Raw genomic sequence first — 23,098 nt, 5'->3', positions numbered from 1 at the left:
AAACGAAATCTATCAGAAAGAATCATGATGAACCATGGCCTAATGTTGTGTCCAATTCTAGAAGGCCTAATGGGCTTCAAGCATCCTTTATTTAGGGGAAAGTGAAAGTCGCTTTTAGATTAATTAATCTAATTAATCGTTTAAGCGTCACATGCACAAGTAGGATGGTAGCCTAGTCGTTGCACGGAGCCTGCACGCATATTATTAGCCTTACTTAGCCTGTCTTAATTGTCTCTCTGCTGGAAACGCAATGTTTTTCCTTCATGATCCTCTGCAATTATTCTAAAGGCAGAGGTTTCACTTCATTTGCATTCCAGTGAAAAGGACAGGAAACGGATAGATAGAGATACTAGGCTTTTTACGTCGGCGGTGTAAAAGCAGAGCAGAGCGCATCTGCGAGGCGAGGCGAGCAACGATCTGTTCCCTTTAAACGCAACACACGCTCCAATGAATCGCTATTTAACACTGGATGGATGGGAGGCTGCGGCCACACAGGGCATCCGCTCTGGCACGGATTCACGATTCATCTGACCATTTTTGAACGGAGCTCTTGTTATGATACACGCACACACACACGGTGAAGAAATGGCTTTGCATCGGATTCGGTCGACGACGCGCCTGCTGCAACAGCTGTTGGACACCAATATGGTCTGTATCTGTATATAATAGCCATAGTCTTTGAATTAAACGCAATTGCTTTAATTACAACATCGATTGCGCGTAATTGTACTGGTTGAGATCGCAAGGACGCGGATTTCTTGTTGATTTTTCCGTCGCCGCACAAAATGAATGATGTGAAACTGGATCGCGAACCTATGGTGTAGGCGTGTAGCCTCTTTTTTGGCTCACCGTCGATGTAAGTGAAACGTCTTTCTAAAATATAGCCTGTGACTGTAGGCCTACTGACTGACTGACTGACTGGAAGGCCAGTGCGCACAATGCCTTATATGCCTACACTTGATACATACAAATAAAGAAGACTAATTTGTTACATTACACATTTGTGTGTAGCCTATAGGTCTAAGGTTGATATGTGATTGTGCAGGGAATGGGATACGGGCTGCTGATTCCTGTCCTAGTGTCATCCTAAACTGGACTGGCTCATGATGCCCAGGGCTTTGCGGAGACTGGTCCATTTGGTGGTGTTCTGCCCTCTGACCATGAAGGGCTTCAAGGTATGCCTATGTATGTATGTATGTATGTATGTATGTGTGTGTGTGTGTGTGTGTGTGTGTGTGTGTGTGTGTGTGTGTGTGTGTGTGTGTATGTATGTATGTATGTAATGTGTGTGTGTGTGTGTGTGTGTGTGTGTCGTGTGTGTGTCGCTGCCCGCACAGAATACAAAACTCTGATGTTGGCATTTAAAGCAACCAAAGGTATGGCTCCCCCATATCTTGCCAGCATGATTGAACCCTACAAACCCTCCCGCGCACTCAGATCAGCCAACGCAGGGAAGCTGGAAGTACCCTCACTAAAAACGCCGGGACAACGCTCCACACGTCCCAAACTCTTCTCCCTTCTGGCCCCAAAACTGTGGAATGCACTTCCCGTTGCAATCAGAACTGCAGCATCACTCCCGATCTTCCGCCGTAGTCTGAAAACCCACCTTTTCAGACTCCATCATGGCCCATAGCACTTACCCTACCCCCTTAGACAGCACTTCTTAGACTTATATAGCATTTGAAACAGACTTATAGCATGTCATGTAGACAGCACAATAAGTGCATTGTATGTAGTCATAGCACTTCATAGTATATATGTACAGCATAGTATAGCACATATGTGTAGTTTATATGTATAGTGTCATTATATAGATATGTTCTAGTTATAGTTTATATGTATAGTGTCATTATATAGATATGTTCTAGTCACGGTCTTAGCTTACGCATGTTTCGCGATAAATGCATTTTGTTACATATGTGATGTATTCCCATGCTTTTTGTTCTTGCCTATTGTAAGTCGCTCTGGATTAAGAGCGTCTGCTAAATGCCTAAATTGTAAATTGTAAATTGTAAATTGTGTGTGTGTGTGTGTGTGTGTGTGTGTGTGTGTAATTGTATGTATGTATGTATGTACATCTGTCTGTCTGTCTGTCTGTTTTCGTGCGTGTGCGCGTTTGCCATTGATTGATTGATTGGTTCAATACTTTAAGCCCTGAGGGCTTGTTTCCAGCCCCCCCCCCTCCCTGCACGTGCCTGCTTGTTTCCAATATGGCCATGTTCAATTCATACAGTATAGTAGTCTCTCAAGAAACAAACAGCAGAGGGCGCTGTTTTTCCTTTTTTGCCGATTGGTTTCCAGATTGTTCATACAGCAATATGCAAGACAATGAAGACATCTATACTTTTTAAAAAAAAAGAAAAAAAGACTGCGCAAATGCAAAATATAGGCCATCTACCGTTCTGTGTCAACACAACGTGGCAGGTTGATGTGCTGCACATGACCTCTATGCCGGGTGGAAATGTCCAAAACTGTGTTACTTTTTTCAGGATTTAAATTAAAAAGTATAGCAGATCGACAAGCTCAAAACGTGTCACTTTGCATCGCATTTCAAGCTTGTGGATCTGCTACTGTACTGCTACAGGCACTCTACTGTACTGCTGCTGTACTGCTGCTGTACTGCTACAGGCACTCTACTGTACTGCTGCTGTACTGCTGCTGTATGTACTGCTACTGTACTGCTACAGGCACTCTACTGTACTGCTACTGTACTGCTACTGTACCGCTGCTGTACTGCTGCTGTACTGCTACTGTACTGCTGCTGTACTGCTGCTGTACTGCTGCTGTACTGCTGCTGTACCGCTACTGTACTGCTGCTGTACTGCTACTGTACTGCTACTGTACTGCTACTGTACTGCTACTGTACTGCTGCTGTACTGCTGCTGTACTGCTACTGTACTGCTGCTGTACCGCTACTGTACTGCTGCTGTACTGCTGCTGTACTGCTACTGTACTGCTGCTGTACCGCTACTGTACTGCTGCTGTACTGCTGCTGTACTGCTACTGTACTGCTGCTGTACTGCTGCTGTACTGCTACTGTACTGCTACTGTACCGCTGCTGTACTGCTGCTGTACTGCTACTGTACTGCTGCTGTACTGCTACTGTACTGCTGCTGTACTGCTACTGTACTGCTGCTGTACTGCTACTGTACTGCTGCTGTACTGCTGCTGCTGTACTGCTGCTGTACTGCTACTGTACTGCTACTGTACCGCTGCTGTACCGCTGCTGTACTGCTGCTGTACTGCTACTGTACTGCTGCTGTACTGCTGCTGTACTGCTGCTGTACTGCTGCTGTACTGCTGCTGTACCGCTACTGTACTGCTGCTGTACTGCTGCTGTACTGCTACTGTACTGCTACTGTACCGCTGCTGTACCGCTGCTGTACTGCTGCTGTACTGCTACTGTACTGCTACTGTACCGCTGCTGTACCGCTGCTGTACTGCTGCTGTACTGCTGCTGTACTGCTGCTGTACTGCTGCTGTACTGCTGCTGTACTGCTACTGTACTGCTACTGTACCGCTGCTGTACTGCTGCTGTACTGCTACTGTACTGCTGCTGTACTGCTACTGTACTGCTGCTGTACTGCTACTGTACTGCTGCTGTACTGCTACTGTACTGCTGCTGTACTGCTGCTGCTGTACTGCTGCTGTACTGCTACTGTACTGCTACTGTACCGCTGCTGTACCGCTGCTGTACTGCTGCTGTACTGCTACTGTACTGCTGCTGTACTGCTGCTGTACTGCTGCTGTACTGCTGCTGTACTGCTGCTGTACCGCTACTGTACTGCTGCTGTACTGCTGCTGTACTGCTACTGTACTGCTACTGTACCGCTGCTGTACCGCTGCTGTACTGCTGCTGTACTGCTACTGTACTGCTACTGTACCGCTGCTGTACCGCTGCTGTACTGCTGCTGTACTGCTGCTGTACTGCTGCTGTACTGCTGCTGTACCGCTACTGTACTGCTGCTGTACTGCTACTGTACTGCTGCTGTACTGCTGCTGTACTGCTACTGTACTGCTGCTGTACTGCTACTGTACTGCTACTGTACCGCTGCTGTACTGCTGCTGTACTGCTACTGTACTGCTACTGTACTGCTGCTGTACTGCTGCTGTACTGCTACTGTACTGCTGCTGTACTGCTACTGTACTGCTACTGTACCGCTGCTGTACTGCTACTGTACTGCTACTGTACTGCTGTACTGCTGCTGTACTGCTGCTGTACTGCTGCTGTACTGCTACTGTACCGCTGCTGTACTGCTACTGTACTGCTACTGTACTGCTACTGTACTGCTGCTGTACTGCTGCTGTACTGCTACTGTACTGCTGCTGTACTGCTACTGTACTGCTACTGTACCGCTGCTGTACTGCTGCTGTACTGCTACTGTACTGCTGCTGTACTGCTGCTGTACTGCTGCTGTACTGCTACTGTACTGCTGCTGTACTGCTGCTGTACTGCTACTGTACTGCTACTGTACCGCTGCTGTACTGCTGCTGTACTGCTACTGTACTGCTGCTGTACTGCTACTGTACTGCTGCTGTACTGCTACTGTACTGCTGCTGTACTGCTACTGTACTGCTGCTGTACTGCTACTGTACTGCTACTGTACTGCTACTGTACTGCTGCTGTACTGCTACTGTACTGCTACTGTACTGCTACTGTACCGCTGCTGTACTGCTGCTGTACTGCTACTGTACTGCTGCTGTACTGCTACTGTACTGCTGCTGTACTGCTACTGTACTGCTGCTGTACTGCTACTGTACTGCTGCTGTACTGCTGCTGCTGTACTGCTGCTGTACTGCTACTGTACTGCTACTGTACCGCTGCTGTACCGCTGCTGTACTGCTGCTGTACTGCTGCTGTACTGCTGCTGCTGTACTGCTACTGTACTGCTGCTGTACTGCTGCTGTACTGCTACTGTACTGCTGCTGTACTGCTGCTGTACTGCTGCTGCTGTACTGCTACTGTACTGCTGCTGTACTGCTGCTGTACTGCTGCTGTACTGCTGCTGTACTGCTACTGTACTGCTGCTGTACTGCTGCTGTACTGCTACTGTACTGCTGCTGTACTGCTACTGTACTGCTGCTGTACTGCTACTGTACTGCTGCTGTACTGCTGCTGTACTGCTACTGTACTGCTGCTGTACTGCTGCTGTACTGCTACTGTACTGCTGCTGTACTGCTGCTGTACTGCTACTGTACTGCTGCTGTACTGCTGCTGTACTGCTGCTGTACTGCTACTGTACTGCTGCTGTACTGCTACTGTACTGCTGCTGTACTGCTACTGTACTGCTACTGTACTGCTGCTGTACTGCTACTGTACTGCTGCTGTACTGCTACTGTACTGCTACTGTACTGCTACTGTACTGCTGCTGTACTGCTACTGTACTGCTGCTGTACTGCTGCTGTACTGCTGCTGTACTGCTACTGTACTGCTGCTGTACTGCTGCTGTACTGCTACTGTACTGCTGCTGTACTGCTGCTGTACTGCTGCTGTACTGCTACTGTACTGCTACTGTACTGCTGCTGTACTGCTACTGTACTGCTACTGTACTGCTACTGTACTGCTGCTGTACTGCTGCTGTACTGCTGCTGTACTGCTGCTGTACTGCTACTGTACTGCTACTGTACTGCTACTGTACTGCTACTGTACTGCTGCTGTACTGCTGCTGCTGTACTGCTGCTGTACTGCTGCTGTACTGCTGCTGTACTGCTGCTGTACTGCTACTGTACTGCTGCTGTACTGCTGCTGTACTGCTACTGTACTGCTACTGTACTGCTGCTGTACTGCTGCTGTACTGCTACTGTACTGCTACTGTACCGCTGCTGTACTGCTGCTGTACTGCTACTGTACTGCTGCTGTACTGCTGCTGTACTGCTGCTGTACTGCTACTGTACTGCTGCTGTACTGCTGCTGTACTGCTGCTGTACTGCTGCTGTACTGCTACTGTACTGCTGCTGTACTGCTGCTGTACTGCTACTGTACTGCTGCTGTACTGCTACTGTACCGCTGCTGTACTGCTACTGTACTGCTGCTGTACTGCTGCTGTACTGCTACTGTACTGCTGCTGTACCGCTGCTGTACCGCTGCTCTACTGCTGCTGTACTGCTGCTGTACTGCTGCTGTACTGCTACTGTACTGCTGCTGTACTGCTACTGTACTGCTACTGTACCGCTGCTGTACTGCTACTGTACTGCTACTGTACCGCTGCTGTACTGCTACTGTACTGCTGCTGTACTGCTACTGTACTGCTACTGTACTGCTGCTGTACTGCTGCTGTACTGCTACTGTACTGCTGCTGTACTGCTACTGTACTGCTACTGTACCGCTGCTGTACCGCTACTGTACTGCTGCTGTACTGCTACTGTACTGCTACTGTACTGCTGCTGTACTGCTGCTGTACTGCTACTGTACTGCTGCTGTACTGCTGCTGTACTGCTACTGTACTGCTACTGTACCGCTGCTGTACTGCTGCTGTACTGCTACTGTACTGCTGCTGTACTGCTACTGTACCGCTGCTGTACTGCTGCTGTACTGCTACTGTACTGCTGCTGTACTGCTACTGTACTGCTGCTGTACCGCTGCTGTACCGCTGCTGCTGTACTGCTGCTGTACTGCTGCTGTACTGCTACTGTACTGCTGCTGTACTGCTACAGGCACTCTACTGTACCGCTACTGTACTGCTACTGTACTGCTGCTGTACTGCTGCTGTACTGCTACTGTACTGCTGCTGTACTGCTGCTGCTGTACTGCTGCTGTACTGCTACTGTACTGCTGCTGTACTGCTGCTGCTGTACTGCTACTGTACTGCTGCTGTACTGCTACTGTACTGCTACTGTACTGCTGCTGTACCGCGACTGTACTGCTGCTGTACTGCTACTGTACTGCTACTGTACCGCTGCTGTACTGCTACTGTACTGCTACTGTACTGCTACTGTACCGCTACTGTACCGCTACTGTACCGCTGCTGTACCGCTACTGTACTGCTGCTGTACTGCTACTGTACTGCTGCTGTACTGCTGCTGCTGTACTGCTGCTGTACTGCTACTGTACTGCTACTGTACTGCTGCTGTACTGCTACTGTACTGCTGCTGTACTGCTGCTGCTGTACTGCTACTGTACTGCTGCTGTACTGCTACTGTACTGCTACTGTACTGCTACTGTACTGCTACTGTACTGCTACTGTACTGCTACTGTACTGCTACTGTACTGCTGCTGTACTGCTACTGTACTGCTACTGTACTGCTACTGTACCGCTGCTGTACCGCTACTGTACTGCTGCTGTACTGCTACTGTACTGCTGCTGTACTGCTGCTGCTGTACTGCTGCTGTACTGCTACTGTACTGCTACTGTACTGCTGCTGTACTGCTGCTGTACTGCTACTGTACTGCTGCTGTACTGCTGCTGCTGTACTGCTACTGTACTGCTGCTGTACTGCTACTGTACTGCTACTGTACTGCTGCTGTACTGCTACTGTACTGCTACTGTACTGCTGCTGTACTGCTACTGTACTGCTACTGTACTGCTGCTGTACTGCTACTGTACTGCTGCTGTACTGCTGCTGTACTGCTGCTGTACTGCTACTGTACTGCTGCTGTACTGCTGCTGTACTGCTACTGTACTGCTGCTGTACTGCTGCTGTACTGCTACTGTACTGCTGCTGTACTGCTGCTGCTGTACTGCTGCTGTACTGCTACTGTACTGCTGCTGTACTGCTACTGTACTGCTGCTGTACTGCTACTGTACTGCTGCTGTACTGCTACTGTACTGCTACTGTACTGCTGCTGTACTGCTGCTACTGTACTGCTGCTGTACTGCTACTGTACTGCTACTGTACTGCTGCTGTAGCATGATCAAGTAGGGCGTTACTTTATGGGGGGGAAACACACACACACACACACACACACACACACACACACACACACACACACACACACACACACACACACACACACACACACACACACACACACACACACACACACACACACACACACACACACACACACACACACACGACTATGGAGATAGGTTTCTGCCCGTCCAGTCAGTAACAATATCCTCATGACTTGATCTTGATCTTTTTTTTTCTCTCTCCCCCCACCCTGAAGAGTCGTCTCCCAGCCATAAAGGTGAAGTACCTGCTCCTGGCATGGCTGGGCATCCTGGTTGCCAGCTGGGTCCTCTACATGCAGTATGCCTCTTATTCTGAACTCTGTCGCGGGCATGTCTGCCACATGGTCATTGTGAGTAGCCTATATACACTCTGTTTTTACGCCATCTTCTCAGGAACACCACAGGGGTCTTCAACGTTTTTTCAGGCCAACGACCGCTTAGTTGAGAGAAAGATGACACTACACTACACTTGTATACATATTGTAGTATAAATGTCATAGATTTCATAGATAGCTTCATAGGCTTGTTTGACAGCATCAGTGTATGTCGGATTCATGTTAATGTGTATTTTACTGAATGAAAAGAATGTATAGCCGCACACTCACATATAGCTGCCAATGCATATGGTTTAATGAGGACACGGAGAAGCCAACGTTTCGGACAGATAATACTGACTTCTTCAGGGTGATGTAATGTGTATTTTAACCACTTGACCTTTCACTCTGTACTTAGTCTGTTCTTTTGTCCCTCTACACACCAAACCTCTGAAAATAGCCGATATAAGCTCACAACTTCGGTGAGATCGCCTATTTATGGCTAAAGTTCTCCTCAGAATATGGATGCTACGGTTAATGTAACATTTACCGTGTAGTAACACTGAGGACCCCGTAGGGCCTAGAGGTCCCGGACCCCCTGTTGAAGACCTGTGAGGGAATGTTCATGAGTTTCCCACCCACAGTGTACGGTGTCACAAAGGTTCCTGACTCATCAGTATCAGGAAGGATTTCATATATCGTAACGGCCCGCTACAATATATGTTCAGCTCATTAACCCATTTTGGTGTTTGATACATTATGTTATAATTTAGCTATTGAAAAATAGCAGATCTACAAGCTCATAGCGCGCCACCGAGTGGCGTGCTACGAGCTTGTAGGTCTGCTATTATTTTTAAATCGTGAAAATATTTATTTCAGAAAACTTTAGAAGATTTTTTTTTAATTTTGAGGTCAGGCCTAAATACTAAGTACTACTACAACTACTACTACAACTAGCCTACTACTACACTAAGAAACGTAAAAGTAAAAAAAATAAACGCTGACTACAAGTTACTACAAGTTCAAGCACTTCCTCGTCCTGACAATGGTGACGTCCTGTTTCCTGTTCCAGTGTGACCATTACAGGCGGGGGATCATCTCTGGCTCAGCCTGCAAGGCCCTGTGTGACCAGAGGACCCTCACTCTGCAGCACTGCATGTCCACCTCCTCCACCCATCAGGTAAGGCAAACTAACACCTTCACCGATGCCAGTGGTTCTCAATCTTTTTATAGGCCACGACACCCTTTGGCATGTGACTCCTGCTAGTCTAATTCTCCTGGCTGCTATTTCCTGGCTCACCCTTGGCATTCCATCATACAGATGCTTGTTGGTAACATGTGTACTCTGGCTGATGTTAAAGATGGAGTGCCACGATTTTTTTCCACCCTAAAACATGATCATCAGGTATTATTATAATATAAGGAGGAAGAACTTTTTCCAAAAAGTGTACAGTATTTGTTAAAATCATGTTTTTATGTGGACACGCCCACCAGTTCATTAAGTATGCCTGGTTTACCTGGTGGGTGGTGATGAGTGGTGATCCACCTGAACTGAAGCCACACCCACAGCTGTAGTTGTATGATAAAGGGGGAGGGGTTAGGGGAGGGGCTGATAATGTTAATAATATTACTGTTTATTTCATTGGCCCGTTTGACTGTCAATGGTTCAGCCTCCAGGAAGAAACCCTAAATACAAAGTTAATACACCATTGCACATAAAAACGACTCCAGGGTGTCTAATGAAGTACTGTCACCTCATAGACACATGAAAAACTGGGGGGGGGGGGAAAGCTATTCTGCGAGCTAAATGGATTGATCCTCCACCACCTTAGACCTTCTGCTGAGAAGCAGAAGGTCCAAGGTGGTGGAGGATCAATCCATTTAGCTGTCTCGCGACGACTGAGATCTGTACAATCCTCAGTGGTCATTTAATTCTGAGAGTGTACAAATGTAACCAAATGGACCCATAAGGGGAGCTTCAGTCATGAATTGAATTAAAATCTGTTTAATGAATATAAAATGAAATGAGTAATGCATTGATGAATGGATCTGCTTTTTAGAACAGGAAATCAATGGAAAATACAGGATCAACCTCTAACTAATTGCAAAAAAAACAAACTCAGCTGATTTTGCCATAGCAACTTGCCCAAATGTGCTGACATCATCACATTTTGGCAAGTTTCTATGGCCAAATTTAGCCCAATGAGTGTTTTTATGCAAAACTAATGCTTGGAATGGATTCAGCATCATGAAAACCCCCTAGTTTGATATGTCACATATAGAAAATATTGCCTTATAATAGGATGTCAATGGTGGCCATACTGTACAGGCCATTTTCAACACTTTCCCCTCAGACAATTCCAGGCAACTTTTTTTTCTGTTATTCAGGATATATTGAAGATGCAAAATCAGTTGAGTTGAGTGGTTTTTTTGCAATTAGTTAGAGGTCAAATGACATTATTACTGGACTATTTAGGCACCCTGAGGGAACACTACTATCTTTCTTACCATGGAACACAGGGGAAGGTCTTGAGTCAACACATGAGTCCCATGAGTCAACACGGCAAACTAAGCAAATGCAAACTTCTCTATTTAAATGCTCTGTTAGTGAAGTGTGTATACGTGATGTGGTTGAGAACAGAAAGTGATTGGTTGAGAACAGAAAGTGATTGGTTGAGAACAGAAAGTGATTGGTTGAGAACAGAACCATGGAGCTGAGGTCGACCAATGGTCGGCGCCCAGCAACTGCTAAAGCTTTCCCTGCACATTTCATGCGTGACACTCATTTGTAGACGAGGAGATTATCCAAATGACTCCGCGACTGTCTCTAGAGAGTGTGCAAATTTATCTTGGATCGTTCAAGTTATAAAGGGCAGAGAGAAAGCGCACCCTGCTGTACAGATATCGCAAATTAACAATTCAATTAAAAGTGTGTCCCTATTTTATTAAAATGCATTATAAGCTGTTTGTTATATGACTAGTATATTGTTGCTGTCAGGCAGAAACCTCTTATTTCCATATGTTAACATATTGTGTTAAAAAGTAGGGCCTACATCATACTATAGTGTCACACAATCATCATCATCATTTTTCGACCGCGGTCGAGATCATGGATTCCACAATGCTACGCCAGACTTCCCGGTCCTTCATTGCCACCCCCAGTTCCTGCCTACTGAAGCATGTGTCCCTAGCGATGACATCAGGGAACGACAGCTTTCTACCTCTGGTCCGCCCTGAGGCAGGACTCCAGAGAAGAAGGGAAGATATAACCTCATTGTCAGCTCTGTAGCAGTGGCCGGCAAACTGTGTTCTTCTGGATCGGACTAGTGAAGAAACACGGGGAAGGTTGCCGTATATTAATAATACAGTATATTAGATTAGTCGATGGGTGGCTCTTCCAAGACAGATTTTGCGCTCTCATTAGAAGGCGGGTGTAAGTGCCATCCAACCGATTCTCTTGTTTCTTTGAAAGTGTCCATGTCTCGGAGCCATAAGAGTAGAATCGGCTCAACGGTCGTCCTAAATATTTTTTACTTTTAACATCTTACTAAGCTGGGATGACCAGATCTTATGCATGTCATTGCAGGCTGACCAGGCCATACCCTTCCTAGTTTGAAAGTCCTTTTGGGAAGAAGATATATATGAACCCAAATACTTGTAGCCATCAACCCGTTTCAGAGGAGTGTTGTTAAGGGTTTTTACAATGTGGTTATTGTTGGATTTGCACATGTGTCACACAAGAGTATATCAAAAGGAGCAGATCCACATGCTTGAGCTTGTACATCTGCTACCTTAGGCTACTTTTGAATTAGAATCCTGAAAAGTAACGGTAACATATGAAGGTTTCCGCCGGACAGAGACGATACGATACAGGCTTAAGTATAGACAGTTAAGACAATGTCTCCCCCGTTAAGGTTTAGAAATGGAACCCCTGTCATTCGTGCTTGCAGGTGTACAGCGGGCTGTGGAAGGAGAGACCAGTGGTGATCAAGTGTGGGATTGAGGAGCCAATGAAGGCGGACGGAGCTCCGGATTCTGTGCTCCGGCAGGAGATGAGCCTGTTCGACAAGCCCACGCGTGGGACCTCCATGGACGAGTTCAGAGAGATGCTGCACGGCTTCCTTAAGGTCAGCTTCCAGCATAACCCATTCTGGGCGGGAACCCCTTTTGGTGTTAGCATTATGTTATGCTATAGCTATTGAAAAATAGCAGATCTACAAGCTCATAGCGCGCCACCGAGTGGCACGCTACGAGCTTGTAGGTCTGCTATTTTTGAAAAATCGAAGAACGACTGACATAGAAACATAGCTTTTTCAGAAAACTGTCAGGATTGTAATGGCAGTTTTAGAATGTCAATTATAACTATTAAATATATAAGTAGTACCTTGTCTTCCATTCAGTCAAATAGGATGGACTATCACAAATACGCATTCGGACTGACCGACAGCTGTCACCTGACAGCTGAATCAGTTTCCAAGCCAGGCAGCCAAGGTGTTACTATTGCCAAATAGATATATACATCCCATTTTTCCATCCTACTGTAAAACACCATGTCAGCAAATACACATTGGGGTAACTAGTCCTGTCAGAGCAAAAAGGAGACTACCAATGCAGCTGTCAATCTGACAGCTGTCATCTCCAAGTTACTATCGACAAGCTGGAGTCATACATGTATTTGTGTAAATATCCCATTTAGAGTAGTTTCCTGTCTGTCAGTTAAGGTGTCATAGTGTGTTGTCCTCGCAATAGAACAGATTAGAATAAGTTTGTTTCCTGCCCATTACACCTTAACCTCCTCTCCCAAACAACCAACCAACAGCTGTCAATCTGACAGCTGTTACTATTACCTATTCGTGGGTATTGGTCACCAATCAGAATAGCAACGATGGCTTCCTGGCAGGAGCTGTCACTAATGACAGCTGGAGGTCCCATGCCCACTTACTAATAGTGCTCTCATCTTAGATCACTTGGAATAGGATGTTTCCTGCTCGCTTAACTCCGACCATAAACGGAGATGTTGTATGACCACCTGTTATTATCTGTCCATGTCCTGTTGTATTTGAATAAAACACCTGTCACTGACTGTCAATTTGGGGGGTGTGTGGTTGGGAAATAAAGGGGAGGGAAAGAGACAACTTGGGGAGGAACGGGGTGATGCTTGACTCTTGACTGTACGACGATGAGCAACGATGCGACCATTCTGCTGTACTGAGATGATAGGAACGAATAAAGAAAGATGCTGACCATATGCCGGACTCCTTGTGCTGTGTCATGCCTTCGCCTCCCTCTACTAATTGCCAATGATGGGACCTCATAATTTCCCTAACAAATGACGCTGTGAGCAGGGTATTTGGATCAGCGTTGGCCAGACGGGTCATTAACAAATGACGCTGTGAGCAGGGTATTTGGATCAGCGTTGGCCAGACGGGTCATTAACAAATGACGCAGTGACGCAGGGCCGATATTTCGTCTTCACCATAGATGAGTACTTGGAAAAAAAAACCCGACGATTTTAAAGATGGGGGCAAGGCAGAGCCGAAAGAAACTTCGACAAGAAATGAGCGACGCACAGCAAAGGGAGGCGATACTTCGACTCCAACTGGAGGACCAGAAAAAGCTAATCGACCAGGCAGAGTCACGAGTGACACTCTTGGAACAAGAACTTCAAACTGCGGCGTTACTACTACACGCCAACACAACCAACCACCCGGACCAAGCCAACTACGCCGAAACAACCATTCCTGTCAACGATGAAGATGATAGCTACTACAACGACCAAGGAAGGGACACACAACTCCATGTGTCCCTACCAAACAACAACTATTATGCCGACCACAACCACAACAGAGACCAGCCAGAACCAGACTTTCAAATGACCAAACACAGAGGAAAAGAAGTGACCAATCAACTGAGCGGCTTCCAGCTAGACCACATCAGCAAGCCTACCCCAAGACCAAGACAACACCCACCGCCGTGGGAAGCCTGGCGTAACCAGCCTGGCAACCCAGGACCATACCACAGCCGACCAGTGAGAGGACAAGTACAAACCCGAGCCAGGGTTGATGCTGTACTCCAGGAAAGGAAGGACAGAAGAAGACGGCAACTAAACCACGCACGCAACATGGGAGAGGATGAAGCCAGCGCAGCCAACACCATTCCTGTCAACGACTTGTGCTATTACTGCGGCCAGACAGGTCATATGAAACGTTGGTGTCCACTGAACCATGCTGCTGTATTACGGCGCACAGCAACGACGGGCCAGCAAATCAATTTTGGCTAAAGAAAACAAACTACGACAGGGTAAATACAATTGAAAATAACTAGATCTTTAGTTTGTAATTGGTAAATACAATTGAGAATAACTAGATCTTTAGTTTGTAATTTACCCTATGTGATTTAATCTATTTAGTCTTACATGTGCAAGTAGTGAACTACAAAAGTTTTGATAAACTACTAAAAATCTAATCTAAATTTTAATCTAACTAGACTCCAATCTAAAATTTGTAAAAGTGTAGGCAAGAACAACAATGTTAGAAAATCCTAAAATAGGATGATAAGATATTGGAATTCATTTCCACGCACATATACTGTACTAAAAGGACTCCTCATTTAACACCCCGTGCCCAAAATGGCAAGAGGGGGAGGGGTCATTGGTACAGCCTATGTGTGGGTTAGTTAAAAGGAATACATTTATAGTTTTGCAAATAAATTAATATGGATCTAAGTAATTATTCAAAAGTGAGTGTTTCAAGGTGTTAAATCAATAGTGTGAAATCACTCATTTATGATGGTTTAACAAGGTTAAACGTCTAATATTATTTTATCTCTTGTCAATTATTCTGGTATTTACTAGGTAGCACTAGGCCTTTAGTATAGAAAACAGAGAGAAAGGATTTATTTTCGGGGTGAGATCTGCAAAAAATCGAATCTAGTGAGCTTACGAAAGTTAAATAGTTCCTTTCTCTTCAAGGTTGAACGTCCTTTATCAGTATAGTAATACATGATATAAAGCAGTTTCGGGTTGAACGTCCCTTATCAGAAAGTCACTGGTATAAATATGAAATATTCTTTGATTGAACGCTAACTTAAGTAATATAATACAGAAAATGTTGAACGAATGGAGATAATATTTAGACAGAGAAAACCTCACCTTGTTCACATTAGCAACAGTTTAATTTGAATTAATTCGATATTGGAAAAAACAAATGTCTGATTGACAGCCTTCCTTTCTCTCTCTTTCTCTGTCCAGCTGGCAGAATGGGGGGGGGAGGAACGGTATTTGTGTGTTTGTGGGTGACTGAGTTAAAAGTAGCAGAGAGCCTAAACTACAGGATTTGGTCACGGTCAGTTTATTTATTTATTTATTTTCGGGTGTGAAAACAGCCTGAGAAGTGAACTAACAGTGGCCATATTCAATTATTTTATTGTTGAAGTGTTTACATTCTATCCTAATAGAATCCATTTTAATTCTTTCCAATTGAATGTAAATCCTACCCTAATTGTAAGTTTAATCATTTCAGTTAATTTTGTTCTTAACGAAACTATTATAGGTACGTGTAGTGTGGAATTACACTTTACCAACAAATAGTATTGGAAACGGAGCAAAGAATAACTACCTTTTCGAAAATTAGCAGATCTACAAGATCTTCTAGATGTTCACTATCTCCTAATTTAACTATAGATGTGTTTTTTCTTGAATTCTAGATGTGCCTATCTTCCTAAATTTAACTAGATGTGTTCACTATCTCCTAATTTAACTATAGATGTGTTTTTTCTTGATTCTAGATGTGCCTATCTTCCTAAATTTAACTAGATGTGTTCACTATCTCCTAATTTAACTATAGATGTGTTTTCTGAGTCTAGATGTGTCCAGTAATTTTTAAAATTTCTTAATAGCGAAACCTTCTTTATCTGACCACTGTCATCAAACATGAATCTAGCCATACAGTTTTAATCATCAATATTTGTCATTCTAAAAATCTCCTGGGCCATGTAAATTAATAAGGTATCAATTTTCATATATAAAGCGGTGGATTGTAATGGCAGTTTTAGAATGTCAATTATAACTATTAAATATATAAGTAGTACCTTGTCTTCCATTCAGTCAAATAGGATGGACTATCACAAATACGCATTCGGACTGACCGACAGCTGTCACCTGACAGCTGAATCAGTTTCCAAGCCAGGCAGCCAAGGTGTTACTATTGCCAAATAGATATATACATCCCATTTTTCCATCCTACTGTAAAACACCATGTCAGCAAATACACATTGGGGTAACTAGTCCTGTCAGAGCAAAAAGGAGACTACCAATGCAGCTGTCAATCTGACAGCTGTCATCTCCAAGTTACTATCGACAAGCTGGAGTCATACATGTATTTGTGTAAATATCCCATTTAGAGTAGTTTCCTGTCTGTCAGTTAAGGTGTCATAGTGTGTTGTCCTCGCAATAGAACAGATTAGAATAAGTTTGTTTCCTGCCCATTACACCTTAACCTCCTCTCCCAAACAACCAACCAACAGCTGTCAATCTGACAGCTGTTACTATTACCTATTCGTGGGTATTGGTCACCAATCAGAATAGCAACGATGGCTTCCTGGCAGGAGCTGTCACTAATGACAGCTGGAGGTCCCATGCCCACTTACTAATAGTGCTCTCATCTTAGATCACTTGGAATAGGATGTTTCCTGCTCGCTTAACTCCGACCATAAACGGAGATGTTGTATGACCACCTGTTATTATCTGTCCATGTCCTGTTGTATTTGAATAAAACACCTGTCACTGACTGTCAATTTGGGGGGTGTGTGGTTGGGAAATAAAGGGGAGGGAAAGAGACAACTTGGGGAGGAACGGGGTGATGCTTGACTCTTGACTGTACGACGATGAGCAACGATGCGACCATTCTGCTGTACTGAGATGATAGGAACGAATAAAGAAAGATGCTGACCATATGCCGGACTCCTTGTGCTGTGTCATGCCTTCGCCTCCCTCTACTAATTGCCAATGATGGGACCTCATAATTTCCCTAACAGGATGTAGAAGACATTTTTAGAATCTGATCTCAGATCTCAGGTCAAAATGGGATAATGTTATAGCGGCTGTACAGCATGTCCCATTTCCTGCTCGACTCTGTTATCCACCCACACATATCAGCGCTACTAACAGCACAATGCCTTTCTTTGGTTCAATATTATATGAGGAAAGTAAACCTCATATTATGTAAAACAAAATATATAAAAGGCGTAGCAGATCTACAAGCCCTAAACACTGCACGCAGAGATGCGTTTCGAGCTTGTGGATCTGCTTGTGGATTTGTGTGACGACTCTGACGAGCATTAATTTATGGGAAAAATATGGTTTGAATATGCAGATAATCGACAGCAACAATATAGTACTGTATTATAGCACTGTATGTGTGGGTCATGACATGTGATCCTAATATTATCATGAGAGTATTCTGTCCTGCAGAGAACAGCAGGAGGGCATTAGCCCATGAAGCCGATTCTTCTAAATAACAGTTTTCTGAAAAACCTACGTATATGTATGTTGCTTGCTATAAGTATTTGGCCGCCGATGACCCACCATCTCAAAATACTCCGTTCCATCTTCCAGTAGCTTATTGTGCCACACTGTGAGCTATTTTTGAATAGCCATAACGTCTACAAATCTAAAATGACACGGATGGCTTGAATGGGCTCGAGGAAGAAGAATGTCAATATAAGGAGAGGAGACCCTGAGAAGAAGCGAAAGAAACGACAGGAAGGAAGCTGTCACAAGCTTCCAAATATAGTTGGCATGTCAACAGTCACTGTCACCACAATGACTCTTAACATGGAAGAGGGGGAGGACAGAGTAGAGCAGAATATGGCCTCGGGTCAATTGTGTAACTAACGGACAGCGCGCTGGATGGAACAAGTACTCTGATATTCTCTACTTACGTAACAGTAGCAAATACCACGGTGTAGAAATACTCGGTTACGAAGTAATAGTCTTGTATTCCGATTTTTGATTTGAGTAATTAGTACAAAAGTATTGGCTAGTGGCATCAAAATATTCTTACAGTACCAATATTACTCATTGTGCCTAATGGAATGTTTCACAGTCATATGTATTGGATTTTTGAGTGGTGCAACCATAGGGTGCAGCACTCCAATGCCCAGCAATGTGTGTCCCTGGCTGGGTCCGAGCTCGGAAATAGCATATTTTCACCACCAAGTGTCACTGTTGCGCAGCCTAACTAACACACCACCAAGTGTCACTGTTGCGCAGCCTAACACACACACACACACACACACACACACACACACACACACACACACACACACACACACACACACACACACACACACACACACACACACACACACACACACACACACAAGGGAGGAGAGCTTGTACAGTACAGTACAGTACAGTACAGTACAGTACAGTACAGTACAGTACAGTACAGTACAGTACTATTAATGCACGTCTCTGGACAGGGCCCCTGCCTCGAGCAACATATTTTCAGATGGGGGTCAGCGGCCGAATACATATCATTTTTGGGGTGCTTGCCATGAAATAGTTTTGAGAACCACTGACATAGAAACATGAAGGTTTTTCAGAAAACTTGTCAGGATTTAGAAGACATTTAGTGTTAGCATTATGTTATGCTTTAGCTATTGAAAAATAGCAGATCTACAAGCTCATAATGCGCCACCGAGTGGCGGGCTACGAGCTTGTAGGTCTGCTATTTTTGAAAAATCGTGAAAATATTTATTTCAGAAAACTGGAGGATTTAGAAGATTTTTTTATTATTTATTTTGAGGTCAGGCCTAAATGGGTTAACATGCTTAACTCCTTCTCTGCAGTCTAACCTGGGCGAGCAGCCCTCTCTGGGTGCCCTGGTGGGCCGGGTCATCAGCCTGGCGGACGTCAACCAGGACGGCAAGGTGTCCCTGGCGGAGGCCAAGTCCGTGTGGGCCCTGCTGCAGATCAACGAGTTCCTCCTGATGGTGGCGCTGCAGGAGAAGGAGCACACCCCCAAGCTGCTGGGCTTCTGCGGAGATCTCTATGTGACCGAGCGCGTGGGCCACAGCTCCCTCTACAGGCTGGAGGTTCCCAGCTACTTGCAGGTATGAAAATGCTGTCACGTCGTCGACGACAATCATGGAATTGTGACTTGGCGAATACAGGAAAAACAGGTGGTTTTAGGATGGGTGTCCTATTAGCTATTGTGTACGGCAGGGGTGCCCAAAAAAGGTAGATCGCAATCTACCAGTAGATCACAAGAAGGTTGTGCAGGTAGATCACATGACATGCCCCTAAATAATATTTAATTTAAATATAAAAAAAACTATTTTTGGCATGTCACTTGAATTAAGTTGACTTGATTGATTGACATAAAAAAGGGCCTGTCAGCTCAAACCCATAATGCAATACTTTGTTTTCAAGAGTGTTGCTGCTCACAAATGTCGGTAGAATTACAAATTAAATCCAAAACCCTTACCTATTCAATTTTTCTCCCTCTATTTACCATTCCAAGTGCATTTGTCTTATACTGTACGTAATGCCAGCGCCGCTATTCCAAAACTGCCCCAGGTACATTTTTAAACTACAGTATTTTCAGCAATGGAATTATAATTTTTTCGGTGGGTAGATCTTGTTGAGCTGGTCATTTTAAAAATAGCTCTCAAGTCAAAAAAGTGTGGGCACCCCTGGTGTACGGCATTAATTAATGTCTGTCGGCATGTTGCCGTACACGTGATTGTGATGAATGATTTAATTGTGTTTTTGGCACAGAGCAGATATGACAAACTAGAATTTTCGCGCTCAAGTATAACGTCAATAAAATAATAAATAAATACAAATTTACACTAAAACTCGGCTTTCCATCATGCACCTGTAACCCAGGTGCATTGCACTGCATGGACACGCATGTCACGTGATCGGGCATAGCCAATCGAATTGCGATTAGGCAAGTATTTTGTAGTAAATAGAGCGTCGCAGTCCCGCACCCTACCAGGGCCCAGGAAATGATTCCCCGTTCATTTTCCTCATTTCCTCAATACTTTTCAAAAAGTATTTATTTAAAGACCTTTTAAGCCTCGTACAAAGACAACTCGAGTTGTGACAAATCATGACAACAAACACAATTTTTTGGGCCGAACAAAGAATTAGAAAGAAGAAAAAAACGGCAAGTTACAACACGTTTTTCTTATTTGTAATTATTTGTTTGGTCCAAAATATTGTGTTTATTGTCATGATATGTCACGACTCGAGTTGGCTTTGTCCGCGGCGTAACCGTCTTTAAATAAATACTTTTTGAAATGTCTATGGGAAAAATGCATTGGGAATCGTTTCCTGGGCCTGGCGTCGTCATGAAAGGGGGCGGGACTGCGACACTGTGACATGCCTATACACTTGCAGGCTCTGGTGCCGGAGGCCCTCAGCTCCAGTGTGAACCGCTGGCTGGCGCCGGCGTGGCCCCGCCGGGCGCGCATCACCATCGGCCTCCTGGAGTTCGTGGAGGAGGTCTTCCACGGTTCCTACGGCAGCTTCCTCATGTGCGACGCCAGCCCGCGCCACGTGGGCTACAACGCCAAGTACGACTGCAAGATGGCCGACCTGCGCAGCGTGGCGTCCGAGGCGGCCGTGCGCGGGTTCCTGCGCGGGCGCCGCTGCGAGACGAACGCCGACTGCACGTACGGCAGGGACTGCACGGCCACCTGCGACCGACTGGTCAAGCAGTGCAACACCGAGGTGGTGCAGCCCAACCTCGCCAAGGTGTGCGTCCTGCTGCAGGACTTCCTGCTGTTCGGGGCTCCGTCGGACCTCCGCGGGGACCTGGAGAAGCAGCTGCGCACCTGCGTGACACTCAGTGGCCTGGCCAGCCAGATGGAGGTGCATCACTCGCTGGTGCTCAACAACCTCAAGACTCTGCTGTGGAAGAAGATCTCCAACACGCAGTACTCATGAGAGCTGCCGCGAGTGGTTCTCAAACATCGTTTTTGCCAAGGACAGCCCAATTGAAAATGTATTTGACCGCAGACCGGCCCCCCTCCCATTTGAAATGACTTTGTGGCAGGGACCCCTCTATAAGAGAAGATTTGTCTACATTTTTAAGGATTTTTCAAAACATAGCTACTATAAGATACAAATAAAATAGAGCTTTAACTGTTCATTTTGTCTGGGGACCCCCTGGAACCCTCTCCATGGAAGCCACTTTATGATCCCGTGAACTACATAGCTGAGAAAGCAGTTTTAAGATTCACCACTAAACACTTTACCGGTCACCACGTGGTACTATTTTTTACAGGAGAAAGTGTCTCGAACTGAGCACTTTCATTCCTGGTGATGCTTTGCCAAAAGGTTTCTGGAATAGAGCGTCGCAGTCCCGCCCCCTACCATGGACCAGGAAATGATTCTCCGTTCATTTTCCTCAGACATTTCAGAAAGTATTTATTTAAAGACGTTTACGCCGCGGACAAAGCCAACTCGACTCGTGACAAATCATGACAACACAATTTTGGGGCTGAAAAAATAATTAGAAAGAAGAAAAAAACGGTAGGTTACAACACTTTTTAAATTGTTTGTTTTGTCATGAGTTGTCACGACTCGAGTTGGCTTTGTCCGCGGCGTAACCGTCTTTAAAAAAATACTTTTTGAAATGTCTATGGGAAAAATGCATTGGGATTCATTTGCTGGTCCATGGCAAGGACTGTCTAGAGGACGAGTCGCGAAGACCGTACGGGCGACGCCATGTTGCTTATGGTGCTCCATGGAAGGAAAGAAACATGCGCAGTTGAGACCCAGGAAGCTGAACGTGGAAGTGTTGGCTGCATATAGCCCATTGCGCATGTTTCTTTCCTTCCATGGAGCACCATAAGCAACATGGCGTCGCCCGTACGGTCTTCGCGTCTCGTCCTCTTTAGACAGTCCTTGGTCCATGGTAGGGGGCGGGACTGCAACGCTCTATAGGCTGCCTACAAGTTGTCTTTCAATGCGACGATTACTGTATGAAACTGTGATTCAACTGATACCATCTATAAAAGCACCCTGGTAGAGTGTTTGTTTTGTGTAGCTCATTGATCTGTGTAGACAGATATTACCATCTATAAAAGCACCCTGGTAGAGTTTGTTTTGTGTAGCTCATTGATCTGTGTAGACAGATATTCTCCGGGATTTCCCTGTGATTTCATTTGTCATATTCCATCAGAAAGCAAGTGAATGAACACCAGGCAGATTTGTTGAAAGATTTTGAGGATACACTTTAAAACTGTATAGTCCTTTGCCAGCGGAGATAGGAGTGACACAATTAGAGTGGATGTGTGCGATACTGAGAAAGTACTAGTGCACACGTGCGTTGTATACGATTTGTGTGTGTAATTTTAAGAATAAATTCTGATTCAAAGAGTGTATTATGTAGTCAATTCACAATTATATTATGAAATCCATTTGAGATGATTGGAACAAAGTACAATAATAGACTAGACTCAAACAGTAATTACCCTCTTCACTGCCTCTGAAACATAAATATGATGAGGTTCCTTTTCTGGAGTCATTATACCAGGACAATACATTAATTTGGCTTCCCCTGACCAGTACAGCTGACATTGATGTTTACATGCAGTGCTTACTTCTAATTTCTGGACGATGCGTGAAATAATGGCTCTCTTAGGAGAATTCCATGCTAGAAGGCTTTCTTACCTTTATTTGTGGTTGTTACGTCCCCACCAAAGAGGTCCAGGTGTTATTTTGTGCAAAAACTCTTTCCCCTACCATAGGCCCTCAATGAATTGCAATTGGGCTATGGGGTGTTGTGCTAATTCGCTTATTTCCATCAAAATAAGTAGTAAAGTGTGCCGCTTGGGATATTATTTACATTATGAGAGGATATATATACACAA

General features: G+C 45.0%; 1 protein-coding gene across 2 annotated transcripts; it reads left to right on the top strand.

Annotated features, from left to right (window-relative positions):
* Positions 1-437: 437 nt before the first annotated feature.
* On the top strand, positions 438-21,179 carry dipk1b (divergent protein kinase domain 1B). 2 transcript variants are annotated; one of them, XM_079523832.1, is made up of 7 exons: positions 438-648; positions 1,046-1,175; positions 8,111-8,245; positions 9,282-9,389; positions 12,160-12,336; positions 19,061-19,324; positions 20,619-21,179. In XM_079523832.1, the coding sequence occupies exons 2-7, from the start codon at positions 1,104-1,106 to the stop codon at positions 21,165-21,167; spliced, it is 1,305 nt and encodes a 434-aa protein (XP_079379958.1). In that variant the 5' UTR covers positions 438-648; positions 1,046-1,103; the 3' UTR covers positions 21,168-21,179. The 2 variants fall into 2 exon arrangements, with proteins under 2 accessions (XP_079379958.1, XP_079379959.1); XM_079523833.1 differs by lacking the exon at positions 438-648 and adding an exon at positions 723-856.
* The last annotated feature ends 1,919 nt before the right edge of the window (positions 21,180-23,098 follow it).

The sequence above is a fragment of the Electrona antarctica genome (assembly GCF_951216825.1).
Source record: "Electrona antarctica genome assembly, chromosome: 16".
In the NCBI taxonomy this organism is placed as follows: domain Eukaryota; kingdom Metazoa; phylum Chordata; class Actinopteri; order Myctophiformes; family Myctophidae; genus Electrona; species Electrona antarctica.
Note: the sequence above shows the minus strand (reverse complement) of the source record. Positions and strands in the feature narration are given on the sequence as shown.

Bases quoted from the DNA above. Each gene is read 5' to 3' on its own strand.
- dipk1b (XM_079523832.1), top strand. From the start codon at position 1,104: ATGATGCCCAGGGCTTTGCGGAGACTGGTCCATTTGGTGGTGTTCTGC. The intron at 9,390-12,159 runs GTAAGGCAAACT...TCGTGCTTGCAG, and splicing joins CCACCTCCTCCACCCATCAG to GTGTACAGCGGGCTGTGGAA. The intron at 19,325-20,618 runs GTATGAAAATGC...ATACACTTGCAG, and splicing joins AGGTTCCCAGCTACTTGCAG to GCTCTGGTGCCGGAGGCCCT.